The 22,438-nt window shown below is 42.0% G+C and overlaps 1 protein-coding gene across 3 annotated transcripts; it reads left to right on the forward strand.

Moving 5' to 3' along the window:
* Positions 1–449: 449 nt before the first annotated feature.
* LOC308609915 (uncharacterized protein) lies at positions 450–21,738 on the forward strand. 3 transcript variants are annotated; one of them, XM_081259192.1, is made up of 5 exons: positions 450–607; positions 1,662–1,749; positions 5,614–5,740; positions 6,675–6,770; positions 19,271–21,738. In XM_081259192.1, the coding sequence occupies exons 2-5, from the start codon at positions 1,717–1,719 to the stop codon at positions 20,749–20,751; spliced, it is 1,737 nt and encodes a 578-aa protein (XP_081115318.1). In that variant the 5' UTR covers positions 450–607; positions 1,662–1,716; the 3' UTR covers positions 20,752–21,738. The 3 variants fall into 3 exon arrangements, with proteins under 3 accessions (XP_081115318.1, XP_081115317.1, XP_081115319.1); XM_081259191.1 differs by having other exon boundaries at positions 451–607; positions 6,675–6,806; XM_081259193.1 differs by lacking the exons at positions 450–607; positions 1,662–1,749; positions 5,614–5,740 and adding an exon at positions 8,203–8,327 and having other exon boundaries at positions 6,717–6,806.
* Positions 21,739–22,438: the final 700 nt, after the last annotated feature.

Genomic DNA, 22,438 nt, shown 5'->3' on the forward strand with positions numbered 1-22,438 from the left:
AGGTTTAGTTGCTCCAAGGCATGTGGGGTCTTCTGGGACCAGGACTCGAACCCGTGTTCCTTGCATTGGCAGGCGGATTCTCAACCACTTAGTCACCAGGGAAGTCCTCCATACACTCTTGTTGAAAGACTTACGGGGAAATAGGTTTGTTCTTGGCGGTTGTCTACTTGCCTTGCTCTCATTTACGCAGATGCAGAGCTACAAGTGACTGCCCTGTAGGAACCTCGGTTTCCTCCTGGAAGAACCGGGAACCCAGGAGCCAGCAGCCCAAGGAGCTCGACCACGAACCCAGAATGGGGTCTGGACAAGTGATAGGCTCAGCCAGGGCTCTCCTCGCAGACAAGCTCGAAGAACTCCATTTCCCAGAATCTTTTGTTCTCGTATGGACTACATTTCCCAGAGGGGCTCGCGACTGTCCCTGCCCCGCCCCTCCCGGAGTTACGTGGGGCGTCGGGCGTCGGGCGTGGGCCGTTGGCTTGAGCTGATTACCCGCCAGAGGTCCGCCAGGGCGGCACCGCGTGGAGTCCCCAGCGGAAGCTTCTGTCCGGCCGTGGCAGTTCCGGAGCCTCCAGCCTGCGGCCCGCGGAACCCCCGATGCCTGGGCGAGGTGAGCGGCGGGGGGTAGGCAGGATGCGGGAGGGAGGACCGGGCTTCGGGAGGATCCGTCGCCGGGGCATGGGACACAGGCCCAAGAGACGCGAGCCGGGTCTTTGTGGGCGCCGGCGGGCCGAGAGCCGGGCACCCCTGGCTCTGTTCGCCTGCCACCCCCAGCCATCCCACTGACGTGCCCCTGAACGAGACAGGTCGGGCACTTCGTCCCCATTGGCTGGACCCAGCCACCCTCCTGCTTCTTCCCGACCAGTTCCCAGCGCGCTACCTGCTCAGCGCCTGCCGGCATTTGAATTTGTTTCGGGCTGGCAGTGAACGTGAGAAAATTATTTCCTCCCCTTACCATCACCCCTGCACTCCCGAGTGACAGGCTTGTTTTATGCGAGAAGTGTGTCGCCAGCTTCTCCCAGTGGCAGAGCCAGGACTGCACCCAGGTCTTTGGTTTAATGTGCCCTTTCCTCAAGACAGCAGCCCCTCCCCGCCATAGGAGAGCTGATGTTTTCCCTTTTCAAAGCAGCTTTCTCTAGAAATCTGGAAATTGTTTCCTTGACAGGAGGGGGAGGAATTGGGTGGGAATGCTTGAGGTGGAGAAAAGTTGTCACATGCACGCAGGGAGGTTAGAGCAGGTGCTCTGGAGCCCGCGGTGCTTGGAACCCTGGTGCCACCCTCCCTGGCTGTGTGGACTGGGACAAGTTGCTCCCACTCTGCCCTCAGTTTCCTGATCTATAAAATGGGGTGCTGACAGTGCCAACTGTGCTGTGGGACTCGATGATGTATTGATAGGTAGTGCCTGGCATGCGGTGAGGCTCAGGGAGTTGCTGCTACTGCTGATAGAGTCCTAGGACTTTTCCTCTGAGCCAGGGAAAGAGCTGGGCCTGGACCAGGATGACCCAGCCCTTCTCTCTGGTCCTGTCTAGCCCTCGTTCCTTCTGACTTCCTTCTCTGGGGGCACTTGGCATCATTTTCAAGTGGTATAAAGGTTTCAGAGCTGCTGATTCTGACGGGTGGAAAGCAGAAGGGGCTTCCTCCTGGTTCCCTTTTTCTTCTCTCAGATCTGGCTTCTGGAGACTTCTCCCATCCTAAGGTGAAACTGCCCAGAAAGAGGACATGGCTACTGAACAGAGGGAAGCAAGGTCTCAGGTGAGTTCATTGCCATCTCAGGTCTTAGAGATAGATGGTTTTTTTTTTTTTTGTTATTTTACCCTTAAACTGAAGTTTTCTCCCCAATACAGTCTTCACCAGGATTTGGAGCCCATGTCCTTCTGCCTTGGAAGAGTTGGTCCACCCTGGTGGATGGTGGATTGCATAGGGAATGCTTGCCTCCAACCCCCCAATCCATGGCCTGTGTTTCTCTTTTTTTTCTAATAGAAACTCTTTTATTCATTAATCCCAATTCACTGTATGATTACTGAATTGATAGGTAAGATGCCACATGTCTTATACCACTTGGGGTCAGAACAAACAAACAAGCACACTTGGCAGAGTTCCTTTCTGGCCTGTCTCCTTTGCTCAGTCGTGTCCCCCTCCCTACCCTTGGCCAGAATGCTTTTCTTTTTCTTTCCGCCCCTGAGAAATCCTCAGGATACCTTCGCCAGGCTTTTCCCAGTCCATAGTTTTTAGTTTTTCTCCATCTTAACTTTCTGGATCATGTGCCTTGCTTCTGTCACTCTCTTGAAAACTGATGTTGACCTGCCATTTTCATCTTTATGTTGTGAGAATGAGGGTGGGACCCCATCCAGGTGAGCCACTGTGTGAACAAAGGATAGCCATGCTGGTGGGGATGTAGATGGAGAGGTCTCTTGACTCCAAGAGCAGAGAGAAGACTCCTCAGGAAGCAGCAGTGAGAGTTTCATGGGATATTGGTAGTGGAGAGGCAGTGTATACAGTGATTCCTCAGTGGGGCTTTTGAGCCAGATGGCCAGGTTTGTGCCCATCTCCTCTGTTGCTGTTAATGGGTCTTGGACAAAAAACTCCACCTCTCTGTGCCTCAGTTTCTTCACCTGTAAAGTGAATACAACAACTGGGCTTACCTCAGAGGGTAGATGAGAGGATCCTGGGAGTTAGTGCATGGAAAGCATTCTTATCAGGGCCGGGCACATAGTAGATGTTCAATATGTGGTGGTTGTGGTAGCTAAACGATATTATTCTAGTTCATGATGTCTATCTATCTACTGTTGGTAGATAGAAATGACTATACAGTGTCCTTCCTTTACTCATCCTCATCTAACAATAGTAGTTAACGTTGCTAGGGAATATCCTGAGGGCTTCACCTTTGTTCTCACTCTCATAGCGAAGCAGAAGTTATTACCCCCATTTTACACTTGAAACTGAGGCTCAACGAAGTCAGGTAACCTGAAATCAAACCCAGGTATGTCTGGCCTCTAAGTTCATGTTAGTTATCATCCAGCCTTTTCTCTGGTACATCTTTCAGAACACAGGGCAGGCCTGGCTCCCAAATGACCAGAGTTCTCTGCAATGTGATGTTGTGTATCTTTTGGACCCATGAAATGTGGTAGTGGTTGATCTTCTGAGACTGGCTAGGACCTGCCTCTGCATATTTGGGCTACTTTTTTCTAAGCCCTTCCCATTCCATTCTAACAGAGCCAGGCTGCTCTCTTACCCAGAATCTTCTCCATCCCTGCTTGTGAGTCCTATGTGACATTTCTCCCTAACCTCACCTGCTGCCGATACATCAGTACTATGTGGAATTGTGTGTAAAACTCAGTGACAGGATGTTTAAGACCAGAGAGAGAATATACCTACCAAGTGCTGGGTTAAAAGAAAACTTCAGTTATCGTCTTGTCTCTGCCATTGGTAAAGTATGTGACCTGGTGTCTTAACTGCCCTGGACCTTGTGTTTCTCATCTCTAAAATGAGGATTGAACGAGGAAATAGTATATGGTCCTGTCCAGCGACACTTTTCTTGTTCAAATTGTTTCACGCGTTTTTCTTGTCTGCCAGTTGGATTGTAAATTCTTTTGAGGGCAAAGATCATTTCTTGTATTCCCTGCCATGTGCCAATAAATTTTCTTATTATACATGCACTGCATGTTAATGTTAAAAATCTCAGAGAATAAAAAAGTAAAATCACTCTTACCCCAACATCTTGAGATAATCATGGTCATACCTTTGGTATGCAGCCCTCAGAATAATTGTCTGTGTACCTTTATTTATTTATTATTTATTTATGTACATGTGTACATATGTATGTATGTATTTTTTATTTTATCATTTTAGCTTTTTATTTTGAGACAATATACATGAGATGAAATTTACCACTTTATCCATTTTTGAGTATATTGGCATTAAGTGCGTTCACAGTGTTGTGCTACCATCACTACTCTTTACCTCCATTGTATGGATTATCATTTATTACTTAACCCTATGAGATAGGCGTTGAGAGGCCGTTCCTTGGATTGGAATTCTACCTCTACCACTGACCAGCTGTGATATTGTGATTTATAATACGAAATATATATTTGTTCTTTGTCCCTGTTCCTGGCACATAATTTCCAAAACCCTTGTGATTTCCTAAGTGGTTAGTAATATGTGCTTTTTATCCCTGAAATTACTTCAGAGCAATGAAGGCACAATGGGTGTGTTTTGTATCCACACCAGAGTTTATGTTAATGAGGTTACTTTTGTACCCCACCTAAGGATGCGGGCGAATTGCCAGGGGAACCAACCTTGATTAAAGTGTTGGAATTTTCAGTCCTGCCCCCCAATAACCCCTCTTATCCATCTGTCACCACCCGAGGAGATGCAAGTTGAATCAGTCGCCAATGGTCAGTGATTTAATCAATCATGCCTATGTAATGAACCTCCATAGAAACCCAGAAGGGTTCAGAGTTCTTCCAGGTTGGTGAACATGTAGAGAGTCAGAGAGAATGGTGAATCCCGAGAGAGCATGGAAGCTGTGCACCCCTTCCCTGTGCCGCTCTTTCACCTGCCAGTTCCTATATCTTCTTTTATAATAAACCCGTAATCTAGTAAGTAAATGTTTTCCTGAGTTCTGTGAGCCACTCTGGCAAATTAATCAAACCTGAGGAGAGGGTTGTAGAAACCTCCAATTTATAGCCAGTCAGTCAGCAGCACAGGTAACAACCTGGACTTGTGATTGACATTGAAAGGGGGCCAGTCTTGTGGGAATCTGACACTATCTTCAGGTGTCAGAATTGAGTTTAATTGTAGGACACCCAGCTGGTGTCCCACAATTGCTTGGTGTGTGGAAACCCCCCCACATCTGGTGTCAGAAGTGAAGTAGTGTTGTATTAAGAGTAGCGGAGACATGCAGGAGGAGTGAGTTTTCCCTTCATACCAGCTGTGTGACTTGGATAAATTTCTCTTTGTTTTCTCTTGTGTAAAATGGACACAATAATAGTACCTTCTTCATAGGGTTGTTGTGAAGATAAAATAAAGATATACACTAAAGGTTAATATAAAGCTCTAAGAATAGTACTTAGCCTGAAAAAAAGCATTCAATAAATTATAGCTATTTTAATTTCCATTATTACTGTCCTCAAGCTTTAGGGAGCAGAGTGCCTTCAGTTATTTAAACTAGCTCCCTCAGTGATTATTGAGGTTGTTTCCATTTCTTTGCTGTTACTAACACCATGATAAATGTCCTTTCATGTGCATTTTTGTTCAGTGTTCATTATCAAACAAATATAATAATTGGAGAGTTAAAGAGTATGCACATTTTAAAGCTTCTAATGTATGTTATCAAATTGCCAACAGGAAGATTATTCTAATTAACACTCCCACTAATGGCCTTAATACCTCCACCCATCTCTTGTAGCAGTTAACTCGGGGCCTGGTTCATACTTCCTGCTACTCAGTATCTATTTGTCATGGGTCAGTTGTTCATTAAGCAAATGACCTGGAACCTTCAGAACCTAGAATAATATAGAAGCATTTCATGGTAGCTCGTCTACTCCCCACTGCCGCCTTTTTCACCCTGTGTGATGGGTGGTCCTGGGTGAGCTGAGATGCTTGTCTCTACAGGTGTCAGTGACATTTGAAGATGTGGCTGTGTTCTTTACACGGGATGAGTGGAGAAAGCTGGCTCCTTCTCAGAGAAACTTGTACCAAGATGTGATGCTGGAGAACTATAGTAACCTTGTCTCATTGGGTAAGGAAATTTTCCCTGTAGATACAGAGTTCAGAAATTGGGATACCTCAGCATCTGATTTCCTAGGTAAAAGCCCTGGGTCATTAAAATCTTTAGCTGAGTTTTGCCTTAGCACTGTGCAAACTGGATCTCCATAAATAAACCGGGAAACCTTTTTCTCCCTTGTAGGTATGGAATTGCCCCATGGATGGGACAATCTACAGAGCTGCACATTAGAAATTCCCTCACTGCAGGCAACATTTTCCCACTATGACTGAACTATGATGTGTTTGCTCATCTCTTAACAGAGAGCATCCCTCAACCTTTTTCTTTGACCCAACACTGGCTTTTTTCAATTCTCTTTTACAGGGGTCAGCAAACTTTTTCTGTAAAGGGCCAGGGAGTAAATATTTTCAGCTTTGTGGGCCACATATAGTCTCTGTAACGTATTCCTTTTCTTTTTTTTTTGAACCATTCTTTGCTCAAGGGCCATGCATAAACAGACAGTGGCCTAGATTTGGCCTATGACCCATAGTTTGCTGACTGCTGCCATCTTTCAAAGGGAGTCAGATAGTGTTTTCTCATTTTAAACAAGCTACTTGGTACATAATCCTTTCCACAGATACCTGTTACAAATATTAATTTAATCTGTACATTTAACAGACATTTAACAGTATATACATATTCCCTCTTGTATAGAAAGCTATTAGCACCCTGTTAATCAAGTCTGCATGTTTATCATACTTCACTAACATACAACTAAATGTTACATTGCCCCTTGCTTTTACCCTAACACACCCCTCACATTGTGGGGGCACAACTGGAGCATCCCACAGAAGTTCTCTGTATCATCCTTTGAGTTTTCTGCTCAGATCTCAGATACCTCTTTGTGTCAAGGCAAAATCAAGTCTTTTTTTTCTTTTTCTTTTTTTCCTTCTTTTAGGTCTATGAACAGGACTCCCATTTTCCAAACCCGAGGTGATCTCCCTGTTGCAGCAAGGAGAAGATCCCTGGAAGGTAGAGAAAGAAAGCCCTGGAGGCTCCTCTCTAGGTGAGTGGGTGCGGAATCTCTGCAGGCAGCAGTCTGGTAAGTGAGTGCATGTGCAACTCGGAGATGTTGGTCAGGGAATTTTCTGCATGTTCTCAGTCCTGAAGAAGTTTTGGAGAAGGGATGCTAAGGCCCCTAGTCACAAGCTTCCTCTTCTTCTCTGATAATTACTGCACAAGTGAATCTCTCAGGATCTTTTCTCTTGTGACTTCCTGTTGTTTCAGAGGAGGGCTACACTATCATGCATTCATTCAGCAAACTTAGTGCATTTAAGGAACTGCAGATAATTCATTCAGACTGAAGCTCAGGGTATATGGGAAAAGAAAGAGATGAGGAAGGAAATGAGATTAGAGAGCCAGGTGGGGGCCACACTATGAAGTGCTTTGGTACAGTTCTTAGGGATGGGAACTGTCCATGGATGACTGGAAATAATTCAAGAGTTTCAAGCAGAAGAGTTGTATGGTTGTTGATATTTTAGGAAAAATAGTCTGAGTCTGAGATACTTTAAACGTCCTTCAGTAAAGGCTAAAGAAGCTGAGGTGGGTCCCTACAGTGGCACACAGCACCACAGTCAGAAAGCAGCAGCACTGGTGTGGGCAGAGCTCCAAGCTATGTGAAGGACTAAAGCAAGTTACGGTGCATTATTATGACATATCGCCATTTATGTGTAAAGAAAATTACGTGGGTGTTTGTCTATACGCATTATGTGCGTGTAAGTGCCAAGAGAAAGGTCGGGGGACACCTAAGCTGGTAACTAGTTACATTTTGATTGGGACTGAGAATGGGCATTGATGAAAGGGGACTTTAGTTACATGCAATGTTATTAAAATTTTCACAGAGAATATATTCATGAGTCCTTATTACACAGTTTCAATTAAATAAGAATGGTTACTTTGGAAACACTGTTGGTCCTAGATTTGAAATGAGGAAAAACTAGAGGTGGGAACCTTCTGGAGATTATTCCATAATGTAGGTAAGACTACCTGGAGGGAGACATGTGCAGTGAGTTCAGGAAAGAGGAGAGGTCCCTTTATTAAGGGTATAGGACAGGTTCGGTGTGGGATGGGTTTCATTTGAAATGTTAGTGAAATATGGGTAGAGGTCACCAGTGGACAGCTGTAGAAGGTAAACAGGGTCAGAACTCAACAGGGAGGTCAGGGAGCCATCAGTGCAAAGGTGGCATTTGAAGCCTTGAGCTGAGCAGATGAGGGAACGGAGGAGAGGACAGAGTCCCAGGAAACCTCAGTGTTTATGAGGTGGGTTAAGAAGGAAGAATCTGTGGCTGAGCCTGGGAAGAAGTCACCAGAGGAGACAACTGGCAGATTCGGCTGTCATGGAAGTTGAGGACTGAGAGCTGTTGACTTGGGGAGGCCAGGGCTCTGGGGGAGCCAGGTTCTAAGCCTCGCTCACTGCTTTCCTGTCCCGTGATAAACAGCAGTGCAACCTTGGACAGAAGGATGCAGGTCCTGCCCTGGCGGAGCTCAGTGGAGGGGGAGGCTAATCGCACACAGGGCTGTGGAATGACAGCCTCCGGTGAGGACCTCGGGGGAAGAGCCGCAGGTGCTGTGAGAACGTGGAACAGGAGGGGTGCTGTGGGCAAGGCTTCCCGAGGAAGGGCCGGATCCCACATTGTGAGAAGCGTTCAGGCACAGGAAGAGCATGTCCGAGAGTCCAGACAAAGGAAGCCGGTGTGTGGAGACGGGAGCAGGGAGAGGGGGCCGGGACCTGAGAGCCAGGCACAGCCTCTGAGGAGTTGAAGTACCCTGGCCACGAGCCCAGGTTTATGTTCTGCAAGGATCAGCCTGCAACCAATGTGGAGCCACCTGCCATAGACGTAGTAGGACTTGTCTGAGGTTGTTGTCGGGTCCAGATGAGTCAGTGATGACCCCTCACAATGCGGGCCCAGCAGAAGGGCTGTGGGACAGGCTGTCTCGATCCCTAAAGCACCCACACCTTTAGTAGAGCTCATTCTTCCCCGTATAATGTGAGATCTTTTGAGGTGGGAACCACACTTATCTCTCCTTATATCTTTTAACTGTCACTTGGGAGAAATATTCTAATTTTGTGGGAACTGCTAGAGACCACCACAAAGTAAACAGAGAACGCAGGCAGCAGGAAACCAGTGGAGAGTTTAGGAGGGGCGTCAGGTGTGGACTGAGTATGGCATGGAAGATCAAAGGAAGAGACGGAAGAATTGTTCCCTTTCCATTCGCCTCGGGAGCCTCTGATCCATGAGGAGTCCCCCTTCCTGAGTGAAATGTTAGTTGGATTAAACTGAATAGAAAGTATGACTGGAGTCGAAAGCTGTCCAGAGAGACCCTGAAACACCTAGTGGTGATGTCAAGTCCTCAGGTTTGGGAAACTGTCCCCAAAGGAAAACTCTGAGTGGGTGTCTGGAGGAAGTAAGGCCATCAGAGCCAAGCAGTGTGTGCATTTCTCTTGATGGGATGAACCTCCTCTCTTTGGTCAAAGGAGACAGTGAGATGGGGCGTCCTGGGTGTGCTGGCGTGTGGTTGTGTCTCTCCTGCACCCCTGGTGAGTCTCCCATTTGCCTGGACTAAAGTGCCCTTGGAACAGTTTCCCTTCCAAGGGGAGCTCACTTCCCTGTGAGCTTAGGTGAGGGGCCTGCATGTTCTTGGAAGTACCTTGATCATTAACTCTAGACCAAAACCAAAAACCAACCCTTTGAACAACCAGTGACAGAAAAGCTTATGCTTCCAGGGTAGGACTCCTAGAACCTCTAATTGCCTCCAAGTGTGTTTTTAAAATATAATTTTCACTTCAAGACTCCTCACAAATAGGAAAAACAAGACAAAAAGGGAAAACAAACTGTCATCCCTGGATCTGTATGTTTCATGTTGAGAGATGGGAGGAAATGGCTCAAAGGGTACACGTCTCATCTGAGTCTCTTACTTAAGAAATGAGTCCAAAGTCTAATCACTATTCTGGCATATTATGTATATAAGTTATCTATATATAAAATTAGAATAATGTGATTCAATCAACTTGAACGTCTCATGAGTTTGATTTACACCTAACATGAAAATATTCTTTTATTCAAAAAATTTAAAATCCAGGGATGATCTAGGTAAACAGTTACCTCCAATGAAAAGGTGTTTTTCTTCCTTTGTCTTTTTCTCTTCCTTTGTTATATTTATGCAAGAATTCAGGGCAGACTGAACCTGGAAGGGTGGTCAGCTAAGGGGTTGCTTGTGGACTGCCTTCCACTCACCGAGACTTGCTGGGGCTTCATCTGCACAGAGAGTAGGGGTCTTTTTCTAATTTGCAGAAAGGTGCTGTAGGGGTTATAGCAGCAGCCTAATGAGATAACATGCAGTGGTTTTAAGGAGTGAATTTCTTACAAGGTGAAAGTTGAGCCCAAATGCTCTGTAGCCCTGTTTACTATGTTTGATTTAGTCTTGTTCTCATGTCCTGCGCTCCTCTTCTGCCACCAACATCTACTGTCCTTGTAGCTGCCAGAATGGTCTATTTAAAAGACAGATCAGGTCATCTCACTCGCATGCTCAAAACCTCTAGTGGCTTCTATCACATAGAACACAATCCAAAGCCCCCAGCGTGGCCCTCAGAGGCCTTTGTGGTCTGGCCCCAGCTACCTCTTTGCCTTCACCTCCTTCCTCTCTGCCCTTCATTGGAGAACTCTAATCACCCTGGCCTCCTTGTAGTTCATCAGGAAGGCCAAGCAGGCTCCCACCTCAGGGCCTCTGCACTTGCTTTTTCCTCTCCTGGACCATTCTTCCTGATGGCCAGGAGCCCACTTGACTCACTTCCTCACACTATACAGGTTTCTGCTCAGATGGCACTTTGTCAGTTAGACACAGCTCATCCTTTGTTCTTTGTCCTCCGCAGGACACAGGTCCTTTGTCCTCCACATTCTTTATCCCCTCACCATGCTTCATTTTCTCTCAGAGTACTTATTACTGCAAAATAGTACATATTTATTTATTATCAGCTCTTCCTCTGGATTGTAAATTCCCTCATGCTGGGTTGTCTGTTTCATTTGTTCCCATGTCCCCAGTACCTAAAATAGTGTCTGGTCAGAGTCAGCTTCCAGTTAGTGAATGTATGAATGACTTGGTTAGGTAGTCGTGATGGAGACAGAAAAAAGGGAACCAGTTGCAGAGATATTTGGCAGATAAAAGCAACAGGACTTGGAGATGGTTTAGATATGGAAGATAGAGGAGATGGAGTTGTCAAGGATGCGTGCTTGGTTTGTGGTTTGTTCTGGGATGGACAGTGATATCATTCACTGAGATAGTGGTGCTAGGAGATCAGATTTGGGGGATGGTATAAATATGGTTTTGGATGAATTAAGTTGTCTTTGGTTAACCCAGTTATTCAAGTGGAGATGTCAAATAGCCTGTTTGACATGGAGTTCCACCCCTTATAATATACCCTGGGCATTAAATGTAAATTTGGGAGACCCTGTCACTAAAGATAATTGAAACAGTGGTTGAGTTTGAGTTAGCCTGTGGAGTGGATTCAGAGTACAGCAAGAGCAAGAAAGAGCCTAGGACTGAATCTTGAGGAACTCTGACAGTTCATGGCTAGGCAGAGAGAAATGAACCCATAGGGAAGACAAGGGTAAGGTGTACTATAGAAGGAAACTCGGGAGTCTAGTGTCATTGAAGTCAAGTCTCATAAAGGATGGTATCAGTAGAGGTAGGGAAAAGTAGATGAACTTGAGACATATTTAGATGGCAGAATAAACAAGTCTTGGTAATTGATTAGCGGAGGGAGAGGTGTGAAGGATGCCTTTTAAAGTTTTGATTCAGAACTGGTGCCAATTACAGAGACAAAAAGGTTATACAGGTTGGGGGGAGGAAATAATCATAAATTCAGTTGAGCTGTCTTTGAGACACTCAAGTTGCTGTTTTGAGCTGTGTTTTGTATAATTAGGTATGGAGAGTAGAGAAGTCCTGCCTAGAGTATGTTTATAGATGAAGCTGGCCTGTGGAAAGGGTACAGAGTGAAAAGAATCAGGGGCCTAGCACTCAAACCTACGGAACTCCAAGGATTAAAGATCAGGTAGAGGAAAATGAGCACACAAAGGAGATGGAAGCTGGTAGAACATGAGAAGAATTTGGAGGCAAGTTCAGGGTCACTGTAGCTTAGGTAGTGAGCATCTGAAGGAAAATGAGGGGTCACTATCAGATGCTGCTGAGAGGTAAGTTAGGTGGGGACTGAAGAGAGCATCTTGCCTTTGTCACATGAAGGTCATGGTTGCCTTAGAGTAGTGGTAAGGACAGAAGCCAGAATGGAGCCCATGAGGGGTGAGTGAGCAGGAGGAGATGAATATGTGTGGGATACGACAAGGTGAGATGTGACAAGGAGGCAGTAGTTGGAGAGCTCTTCTATGCAAATATAAACAAATATTTCTTGTTTTTCTCTGTCCACTCAAATTATATTATACAGCACACATTATTCTGCCCCTTTCTCTTGATATATATTGAAACTCTTTCCATGTCAGTACATAAAGAGCTTCCTCATTCTAAGGAGTAGTTCTACGGCCTTCAGCTAGCTCTCTTCTTGGCTGGCAGAAGAGGTGATTTTGGTTGTATGTGGCTTTGGATAATGTTAGCCCATTGGGTCCAGTTTGGGCTAGAATTTTATAAATGCTATGGCTTCTAATTAGCAATATGGATATTGGTTTAAAGCTGTACCTTTATCGTGTACCCATATGATGTCCTCGTGTATTACAGTTAGAGTTAATCCAACTGTCCATCAAAGGAATCTGGTTGAATAAGCTGAGGGACATTCTCATGGTGGAATTCTCACTGTAAATAAGAATGAGGAAGAATTCTGTAAATTCCACTGTGGGGTGATAATATTACTAAGTAGGGGAAAGTGCAGAACAGAACAGTGAGAATAGGAGTTTTATCAAAGGAAGGAGGAGATACCAAAAAAGACAAAGTGTATATTTGCTTATATTAAATAAAATAGAGAAGCCAAAAAAAAAAGGATAAAAGCAGATGTATAAAAATGGTTACCTATAAGGTGAAGGAAGAAAAAGAAAAAGGATTGAGAGAACAAGGATAGAATGTAGAATTTTTTTAAGGTACCTTGTTTTTATAATGTTGACTTTGGAACCATAAAAATGTTTTATAGGGCTTCCCTGGTGGCGCAGTGGTTGAGAGTCCGCCTGCCGATGCAGGGGTTCGTGCCCTGGTCCGGGAAGATAACCACATGCCACAGAACGACTGGGCCGTGAGCCATGGCCACTGAGCCTGTGTGTCCAGAGCCTGTGCTCCACAGCGGGAGAGGCCAAAACAGTGAGAGGCCCAAGTACCGCAAAAAAATATATATATATAAATTAAAAAACAAGATTAAACAAAAATGAATAAGTGTCCCATAAATATTGAAAGCAAAATGAAACAAATGACCGTAATTGTGTTTCAGGTTGTTGGCTTAGTCACAGAGAAAAATTATCTCAAATGCTTTTAAATCACAGCAGCTTGAATAAAGATCCTTAGTGATTTATATAAATATTATGGTTTATAATAAGTAATATATATTTGGTACAGAGCTCCTAAAACCCTGGGAATTCCTAGGTGATGAGAGCCACAAAGGTGTCTTTGTTATGTTAATGAGGTTTCTTTTGGACCCTATCTTAAGATGGGGCCTGGTTGCCATAACCAATCATGTGATTAGAGGTTTGAAAGTTGACCTCCAGGGAGGGGAGGGGGACTGGAGGTTGAATTAGTTGCCAGTGGCCAATGATTTAATCAATCATGCCTGTATAATGGCGCCTCCATAAAAACCCAAAAGGACAGATTCAGAAAGCTTCTGGGTTGGTGAATATGTGGAGATCTGGGGAGTGTGGTGTACTTAGAGAGGGCTTAGAAATTCCATTCCCTTTCCCCATACATTGACCTGTGCATCTCTTCCATCTGGCTGTTGCCAAGTTATATCCTCTTATAATTACCTGGTGATCTAGTAAGCAGAATGTTTCTCTGAGTTCCATGAGCCACTGTAGCAAATTAACCAAACCTAAGAAGGGGGTCATGGGAACCTCTGATTTTTAGCCAGTTGGTCAGAAGTACAGATGATAACCTGGGTTTGTAACTGGTGTCTGAGGGAGGCAGGGGGCAGTCTTGTAGGACTGAACCCTTAACCTGTGGGATATGATGCTATCTCCAGGTAGATAATGTCAGAGTTGAGCTGAATTGAGGACACCCAGTTGGTATCCAAGAATTGCTTATTATTGATGTGGAAACCGCCCCCCCCCACTTCCACATTGGAACTGGGTGAAGAACATGTAATTAATACTTTACAGGCAAAAATAACTTCAAACAATAATGTTGATTTTGGTGGTTATAAGAAAGATATGTGGTTATGTTTACAAATAGAGTCCTTATCTTTGAGAAATGTGTTCTGAAGTATTATTGATGAAATGATATAATACAGAATTAGCATAATTTAGCATATGCTAATGAAAGAGACGTAAGGGAGTTGTGTTAATTTTCTCAGCCTGCTCCAACAAAGTGCCACAAACTGTGTGGCTTTAAACAACAGAAATTTATTGTCTCACAGTTTTGTGGGGCGATTCTCCCTCTGAAACTCCAGATAGAATCCTTCCTTCCCTCTCCCTACCTTCTGGATGTGGCCAGTGGTCCTTGTTCCTTGGCTTGCAGCTGCATCACTCCAGTCTCTGCTTCTCTTGTCACTTGGTGTTCCCCTGGGGTATCTTGACATGGTCTTTCTGTGCTTGCCTGTGTCCAAATTTCCCTTTTATAAAGACACCAGTCATATTAGAACCTACCCTAATCACCTTGTCTCAACTTGATTGAATCTGCAAAGTTACTTAACCTTACCAAATAAGGTTATATTCTGAGTTATTGGAAATTAGGACTTCAACATATCTTTTTTGGGTGATGCAATTCAACCCATAATAAGGTAATAGATGAAACAGCATTAGTGGTTGTTGATGCTGGCTTGGCAATTCATTGTACAATTCACTCTACTTTTGTACATGCTGAACATCTTCCATAATAAAAAGCTTTAAAAATCAGAATTACCAACAACAGAATTTCTAAAACAGCATTTCTCTTTTTCACCAACACAGGCATTCTGGAATACATTTACAGATGTGTAGTTCTGCCCCCATCGTGGTGTTGTGTGTAATTCTCAGCATATAGCTCCCTCAATTCTCTGACTCTAGAAAACCTTATGAGACTGCAAATGCATGTGACATTTTTATAGGAATAATTTTGAATCTGACCACCTGTAGGATAAGGTGGGAAGGATATAGGTCTGGAAAGTTGGCTTGGGTTCAAAGATTTTGATGCTGCCTTTAGCCCTCACACTATCCCTCCATCTAATCTATGGCTAATCCTTTAAAATCCCATTTTAGACATTTCTTCCCCCAAATTCTGGCCACCACTAGTACGCCTTCCCAGCTTGTACTTGCTACTATCTGAGGGTAGTTTGGATGTTGTTGTAAGCTCACATTTTCATCCATTTCTGTCTTGTGTTTTTGTTGTATAAATGACCACACTTCTCCTTTTTTGTCTCTAATGCCAAACTGGGAGCTCCTTAAAGAAGTTAACTGTTTCTTTTCATTACCAGATCTGGAATGTCTTGTGGATCACATGCCTAAGATAGAGCCTGACATGTTGTAGGTGCTTTTTAAGTATTTGATGAATGAAGTAAATAAGGAGCAGTCAGTGCTTTTTGAAATAATAAGAGGAGTTCTATATAGTAAGAAGGTTAAGTTCAGTGGGAAGTAATACTAGAAAGGTGAGAAACAGGTTAGAGGATCAACTTGAAGGTCAATAGCAATAGTCACTATTGAGTAAGGAGATGCTGAACTTGGATGTATTAATGATGGTTGTTAGAGACATCTTAGTGAAGAGATTCAAGGGAATTTGATGACTGACTAGACTTGGAATGCAGGGGAGAGAAGATTCTGAGATGAAACTAAGAATTCATGGCAAAGGAGCTGAAGAAGTTATGATATAATTCAGAACTTGGAAACCCAAAAAGAGTTTGAAAGGAATGCACTGGATTCGGATTTGGACAAGCTGAATTTGAAGAAAAATACTCAAATGAAGAGTCTAGCAGGCAGCTGGAAATACCTCTGTAAAGTGTTTTGAGGCTCAGGATAGTCATTCAGATAGGAGGTGTGGGAGTGGATGAAATCATCTAGGGAGAGAAGGTTGAAGAGAGACTCACAGAGTTTCATAAGCACCAAGGGAGGAGAAACTAGACCTAATGACAGGAACTAGTCAGGGTGGTGGTCATTGGCAAAATCACCTGTTCTCTAAACTTCTGACCTAAGTCATAACCTTGTTCATGAGTTAGCTCAGGCCCAGGCTTGATTCTGGGAGAGAGCAAAAGTTGAACTGCACTTCAGGAGACATATCTTAGACCTACAGAAAACTTTAAGCAGACCATAAAGAACAGTTAGGATGTCCATAATCCAGGACTCATGTCCCCTTCATTGGGAAACATGACTGTTTTAAGTTATTAGTCCCATTCTGGACTAAGGCATTGGCACTTGAAGTAGAGTTGAGGTGAGTTTCCCAGTATTGGTATGGACCCTTGTAGCTATAATTACTTCCATTAAAAAATAAAAACTCCCCATGTCCTGTTTCTCTATTCTCCTTTAAACAGAACTTTTCAAAAGCATTTCTATACTTGATGTCTCCATGTTCTCACCTCCCATTGTTTCTTCTGTGCACTCCACTAGGGCTTTCTTCCTTACTAGTCCATGAAAAGCAGTTATTAAATCCCAGACAGTCTCCATCTTGGCACAATCAGGGTTAAGTTTTTAATTCTTAAATTGTTTAACAAAGTTGATCATTGCCTCCTCACTGGAGTACTTTCTTCCTTTGGCTTCTGGACCACCATACTCTTCTGCTTTTCTTCCTTTTCTTGCCCTCTAGTATTACAATGCCTAAGTGATTTTTTCAGTTCTTCAGCTTTTTTTTTCTTTTTTGGCTGTGTTGGGTCTTCATTGCTGTGCACGGGCTTTCTCTAGTTGCAGCAAGCGTGGGTTCTTTGTTGCGGTGCGTGGACTTCTCATTGTGATGGCTTCCCTTGTTGTGGAGCACGGGCTCCAGGTGTACAGGCTCAGCAGTTGTGGATCATTACCTGGTCCATAGTAGGCAGTTAATAAATATTTGTGAATGGAAAGGATGTCTCCAGCATATGCAAAGATAACAAAATAAGAAAAAAATATGTAGTGCTCCAGAAACTGCATGTAGTTCAGTATACATGGAAAGAAACCAGGGGAGGGAGATGATTACCGAGGTGAATGAAGGTCAGATCATGAAACACCTTGTTGACCATGTTAAGTACTCTGGACCTTACTTATATACAAATCATTGAAGATAATTTGGAGGATCTTACAGAAGTTTGCAACATGGTAAGATGTGGATTTTAGAAAGATTACTGTGGCTACAGTGTGGAGACTGAATTGACAGCAAGATATGAGGTGGGGAGACTAGTTAGGAGTCTATGGTGGAACAGTAAAGCATGAGAAACAGAGTACCATTTAGGCACCCGAGCCCAGTGCTCAGGGCTCTAGTAAAGTTGTTGGTTGTAAAACTGCAGTCTTTACATACAGACCTAAGGCAGGGTCTCTAACTTTGCCTTATAAACTACAATCCAAAATTTTGGAATCTTGCTATTTTCTTCCCAGCTCGTGTAGTAACCTAGAACCAATGACTGATGTTCACAGGGAAAGTACTCCATTTTTACCACTGCCTCCCACACTTGTGCCCAAATAATGTTATTGAAATTTGGATCACTTAAGCAAGATTTAGATGGATAAGGAAATTGAAAGGTGTTGAACAGAAAATAAAAAACTCCCCTTTCTGTTACAAAAATAGTAAAGATTAGAGAGCAGATAGGTTTTGTGATTGGCTAAGTGAAAAAGAGCTATTACACAAAATGCACATTATGGTCTCTTCCAGAAGATGTGGTTCCTAATTTAATGAGTGATTTATTGATACTTATCTATATATGTATTTTAAAATGAGTGTTATTCTCACTTGCTCGGCTTGGCAAATATCAGTGCCTTAAAAAAATAGTAAAGATGGGTGCATTTAAAATTAGTCAGAGAGGGTGTGTAGAATGGGGGAAAAATCCCAAACCCTAGGGAAGGCAGTTTTAAAGTAGAAATAGTAAGTTACCCATGAAGGAAACTGAGAAGTTAACACTGGTAGAAGAAAAGAGAAAAGCAGAATATATTATGTTCACCAAGCAGAGAGAATCTGTAAACAGGTGAGAAAGTGAATGTCAGATAGGAATCTCAAAATACAGTGAGTTGCAAAGGAGCCCTTTAAATGGTTACTCTAGCCCAGGAGAAAATGCCAAAATATATGTATACCTATTCCCCACCAGAATTTAATATTCAATGAATTGTGTCCTTACCCAACTTTAAAATTTATTGAATTTAATTCTGTTTTTTACCACCTTATCATGTTAGCCCTTTTTACCATTTTATGTTTATTCCTGTCTTATTGATCTTTGACTCTTTTCTATGCTGCTTGCATAGCATCTCCTGCTTGATAAATGAGCAAGGCTGCTTTCTTATCTTGCAACTTTTGGCTTCATGCCTACCTGTTGGCACCTCTGTAGATTAATTCAGTAATTACTTCCTGTTTGAACTGGCTCTGAAACCCTCCCACTGCTTGTATAATGTACTGTCCTGGAAGGCAACTTCTCATGCAAGTCTTGAATCCTGTGTGTGTGTGTGTGTGTATGAAATTAATATATAAATAATTGAGATTATTTGACATTGTTCAAATTAGGTATATATAAGTTATTAAAGAAGGTTAACAAAACAAACATTTTGTGTATAATTCAGATGCCATTAGGAGGATCTGTAGGTGAATAGGGCATGCTAATCTGCTTGCAGAGAACATTAGGGTAGAAAAGGAAAGTGAAAATATTTAGATATAGATAAATATAATTACATATATAGAATATATAGATATATATTTTTAACACTGTGGTGAGTGCCTATAATAACAGGAATGCTCTATGGAAACTCACAGTCAAGAAGGGACTCAGAGTTAACTTTTGAACTGAATCTGAAGGATACAAAGGAATTTGGCATGAGGGAAAAGGGATGAAGACTTTCCAGATTAGGAATGATTACACAAAGAAGAAAAATGTCATGAAGATAATTTCGGATTCTATCATAGGCTTTGGACTCTGATCCCAGGCTGCCTTTTCCAATTCATGGCTCCCCTTTGAATCCCTCTTCTCCATTTTCCATTAGCCAATTCTTCTGATCACTCTTACACTCACCCTCTTTAAATGGGTTTGTTTAATCTTTTCTCCACCCTGTTGTTCTCAACTCATGTTGATTGATTCTCTGTACTGCTTAAATCTCCTAAGTTTTTCTTCTTACTGTTTTTGGCCATATACCAAGACCTTATTTAAATACCATCAATATTCAGTCTATACATTTAGTCTCAGTAGCCAAATGCTGTATCACATGGAACATCTTCAGTTTTTTCTTTCCCTTCCAGGATGGAAGAACAGTTATAAAACCACAAAGTCAACTCAAACACAAGGTTCTTCATTTCAGGAGCTGATAATGAAAAGCTCCAAAAGGAATGGACCCTGGGACTTCAAATTAGAAAACCCCTGCAAATATGAAGACAGATTAGAGAAAAAGCAGAAGAAAAAAGAAAGTGTTCAGATAGTTTCAGTCGCTCACAAAAAAATCCTCACTGTAGAAAGGAAACATAAAAATACTGAATTTGGCCAAAACTTCAGCCCAAAGTCAGTCCTTGTTAGGCAACAGATGGTTCCCAGAGAAAAAACCCCACCAAAATGTGAAATACAAGGAAACAGCTTCAAACAGAATTCCAATTTATTTAATCAACAAAAAATCAACACAGCCGGGAAACATTATAAATGTAGTATGTGTGAGAAAACCTTCATTAATACCTCATCCCTTCATAAACATGAGATAAACCATAGTGGAGAGAAATTGTTTAAATGTAAAGACTGTTTGAAAGCCTTTAACGAAAGTTCAGCTCTTATTCAACATCAAATAACTCATACTGGAGAGAAACCCTATGTATGTAAAGAATGTGGGAAAGCCTTCACTCTCAGTACATCCCTTTATAAACTCGTAAGAACACACACTGTGGAGAAATCCTATAGATGTAAAGAATGTGGTAAATCCTTCAGCAGAAGGTCAGGCCTTTTTATACATCAAAAAATCCATGCTGGAGAAAACCTCTATAAATATAATCCAGGTAGGAAGGCATCTAGTTGCAACACATCCCTTCCTGGATGTCAGAGAATGAATTCCAGAAAGAAGTGCTATTTATGTAATGAATGTGGCAAGACCTTTAAGTCTAGTTCATCCCTTCGTTATCATCAGAGGATACACACAGGAGAGAAACCTTTTAAATGTAGTGAATGTGGGAGAGCCTTCAGTCAGAGTGCATCTCTTATTCAACATGAAAGAATTCACACTGGAGAAAAGCCTTATAGATGTAATGAATGTGGAATAGGTTTCATTTCTATTTCACGACTTAACAGACACCGAATAATTCTTACTGGTGAGAAGTTTTATAATTGTAATGAATGTGGTAAAGCCTTAAGTTCCCACTCAACACTTATTATTCATGAAAGAATTCATACTGGAGAGAAACCATGTAAATGTAAAGTGTGTGGGAAAGCCTTCAGACAAAGTTCAGCTCTCATTCAACATCAGAGAATGCATACTGGAGAAAGACCCTATAAATGTAATGAGTGTGGGAAAACATCCAGGTGTAACTCATCCCTTAGTAATCATCAGAGTATTCACACAGGAGAGAAACCATATCGATGTGAAGAATGTGGGATATCTTTTGGCCAAAGATCAGCTCTTATTCAACATCGAAGGATTCATACAGGAGAGAAACCCTTCAAATGTAATACATGTGGGAAAACTTTTAGACAAAGCTCATCACGTATTGCCCATCAGAATTCATACTGGAGAGAAACCCTATGAATGTAATACATGTGGGAAACTTTTCAATCACAGGTCATCTCTTACTAATCATCATACAATTCATATTGAAGAGAACCCCTAGAAAGTAGGTTTGCTTGTGTGACATTCTGAAAGCAAAGCTCATCAGAATACATGAAAGTGATGTAATAAATGTAATGGATATGAAAAGCCATTCTATGATTTAGTCATCAAATAATAAATTCCAAGGATAAACCTATGTAATAGATAATGAGAAAAGTGGAAATTGTTCAGTCCTATCAGACACTTTATAATAACCTAAAATGAAGAATTCCGGACTGGAGACATTGACTTTGGGCATTTGTAAAGTAATTGTTTTCTCTACAGCATCGCATGCTGCATATCATATGTCATTGTTGTAAACATCTGGGTGATGAGGGGAAGTGTGCACTGGATTTCCTGTTAAACTGTAAACTTAATACTTTTTAAAAAATAACTGACATTGTAATAGTATATAAAAATGTGGTCAAAGAAATTATACATTTTTAGAGAAAAGGACCAAATGAAAGTTAAAAATGAATTGTAAACTACCTCTGACTTTCTGGGGTTTGTCCTTTTCCTGACTTGATGTCAAACTTTGGGCCTGGATTTCATTTAAAAGTAGAAATAAAAGTCTGTTCTCTTCCTTTGTTCTTCTAGTAATTGCTGTGAATTGGAAATTTTCTACACAATTTTTAATTCTCTTCTCAGAATTATTTTTTTTGCTCTGAAGTCATTTATTATGAAATTATACATGCTATATACTGTGAACTGTCATCTTAAGTATATTAAATGGAAAAATAAGCAATTTTCAAGTTTAAAGCTATTAAATTATATTTAATATATATTATACATATATATTTAATAACATATATTCTAAATTCACAGCAGAAGGGGCTGTCAAAAGTAGTTTAATGAATCTAGCATATGTGCCAAAATATCGGAAGGTACATCAATCACTTCATGAAATAAAAGAGTATGTTTTTCCTACTTGGTGTTCTCTAGTGTCAAACAATTTTAAGAAAACAAAAGGAGTAATTTATAAGCAACTCAGTAGTTTGGTTGGTTGGTTGGTTGAGTCCCAGCTTTGGGACATGTACTATGCTGCACACTGGGAATTTTAAGAAAAAAGTCACAGGCCTTCAAGAAGCCATGAATGGAGGAAAGGGGATGGAGGACTATCAGATGAGTAAAGCAAATTATTATGTCACTGTATGTAAGTGTGGTTGTTTTAACAGGCAGATAGATAGGTTGTGACAATATGTTGCAGTGCAAGAAAGTTGTAGAGATGTGGACGTGATGAAGGAGAGGTTGAATGTAACCAAGGAAACCTGGTGACATCAGAGAAAGCTTTCCAGAGGCAGTGATGCCTGAGCCAGGTTTTGAGAGAATAATAAGAACTCTCCAGAGGATGAGATAAGCATTCCAAATAGGAGAGGTAGAGGTGAGTAATACCATGACACCTTTATGGAAACTCAAGTATAGAACTAATGAGCAGGAGAATGGCAGATGTTAAAGTCTGAGTAGAAGGCAGAGGCCAGATAACAAAGGGCCTATTTGCCATGAAAAGAAGTTTGGATTTTATCCTGAAATTGATGGAGTCAGTTAAAAATATTAAGTAAGGAACATTGTTCTGGTAACGATGTATAGAGGGTGTGTTTAGTATGTATTAAAGCTGTATAGACTGATG

This window comes from Mesoplodon bidens (assembly GCF_964165515.1).
Source record: "Mesoplodon bidens genome assembly, contig: HAP1_SCAFFOLD_92, whole genome shotgun sequence".
In the NCBI taxonomy this organism is placed as follows: domain Eukaryota; kingdom Metazoa; phylum Chordata; class Mammalia; order Artiodactyla; family Ziphiidae; genus Mesoplodon; species Mesoplodon bidens.

What these genes read in the sequence shown, in the direction of transcription:
- LOC308609915 (XM_081259191.1), top strand. Translation starts at nt 1,717, where the DNA reads ATGGCTACTGAACAGAGGGAAGCAAGGTCTCAG. An exon ending in TAGTAACCTTGTCTCATTGG is followed by an intron (nt 5,741 to 6,674) that starts GTAAGGAAATTT and finishes GTCTATGAACAG; the next exon opens with GACTCCCATTTTCCAAACCC. An exon ending in TCTCTGCAGGCAGCAGTCTG is followed by an intron (nt 6,807 to 19,270) that starts GTAAGTGAGTGC and finishes TTTCCCTTCCAG; the next exon opens with GATGGAAGAACAGTTATAAA.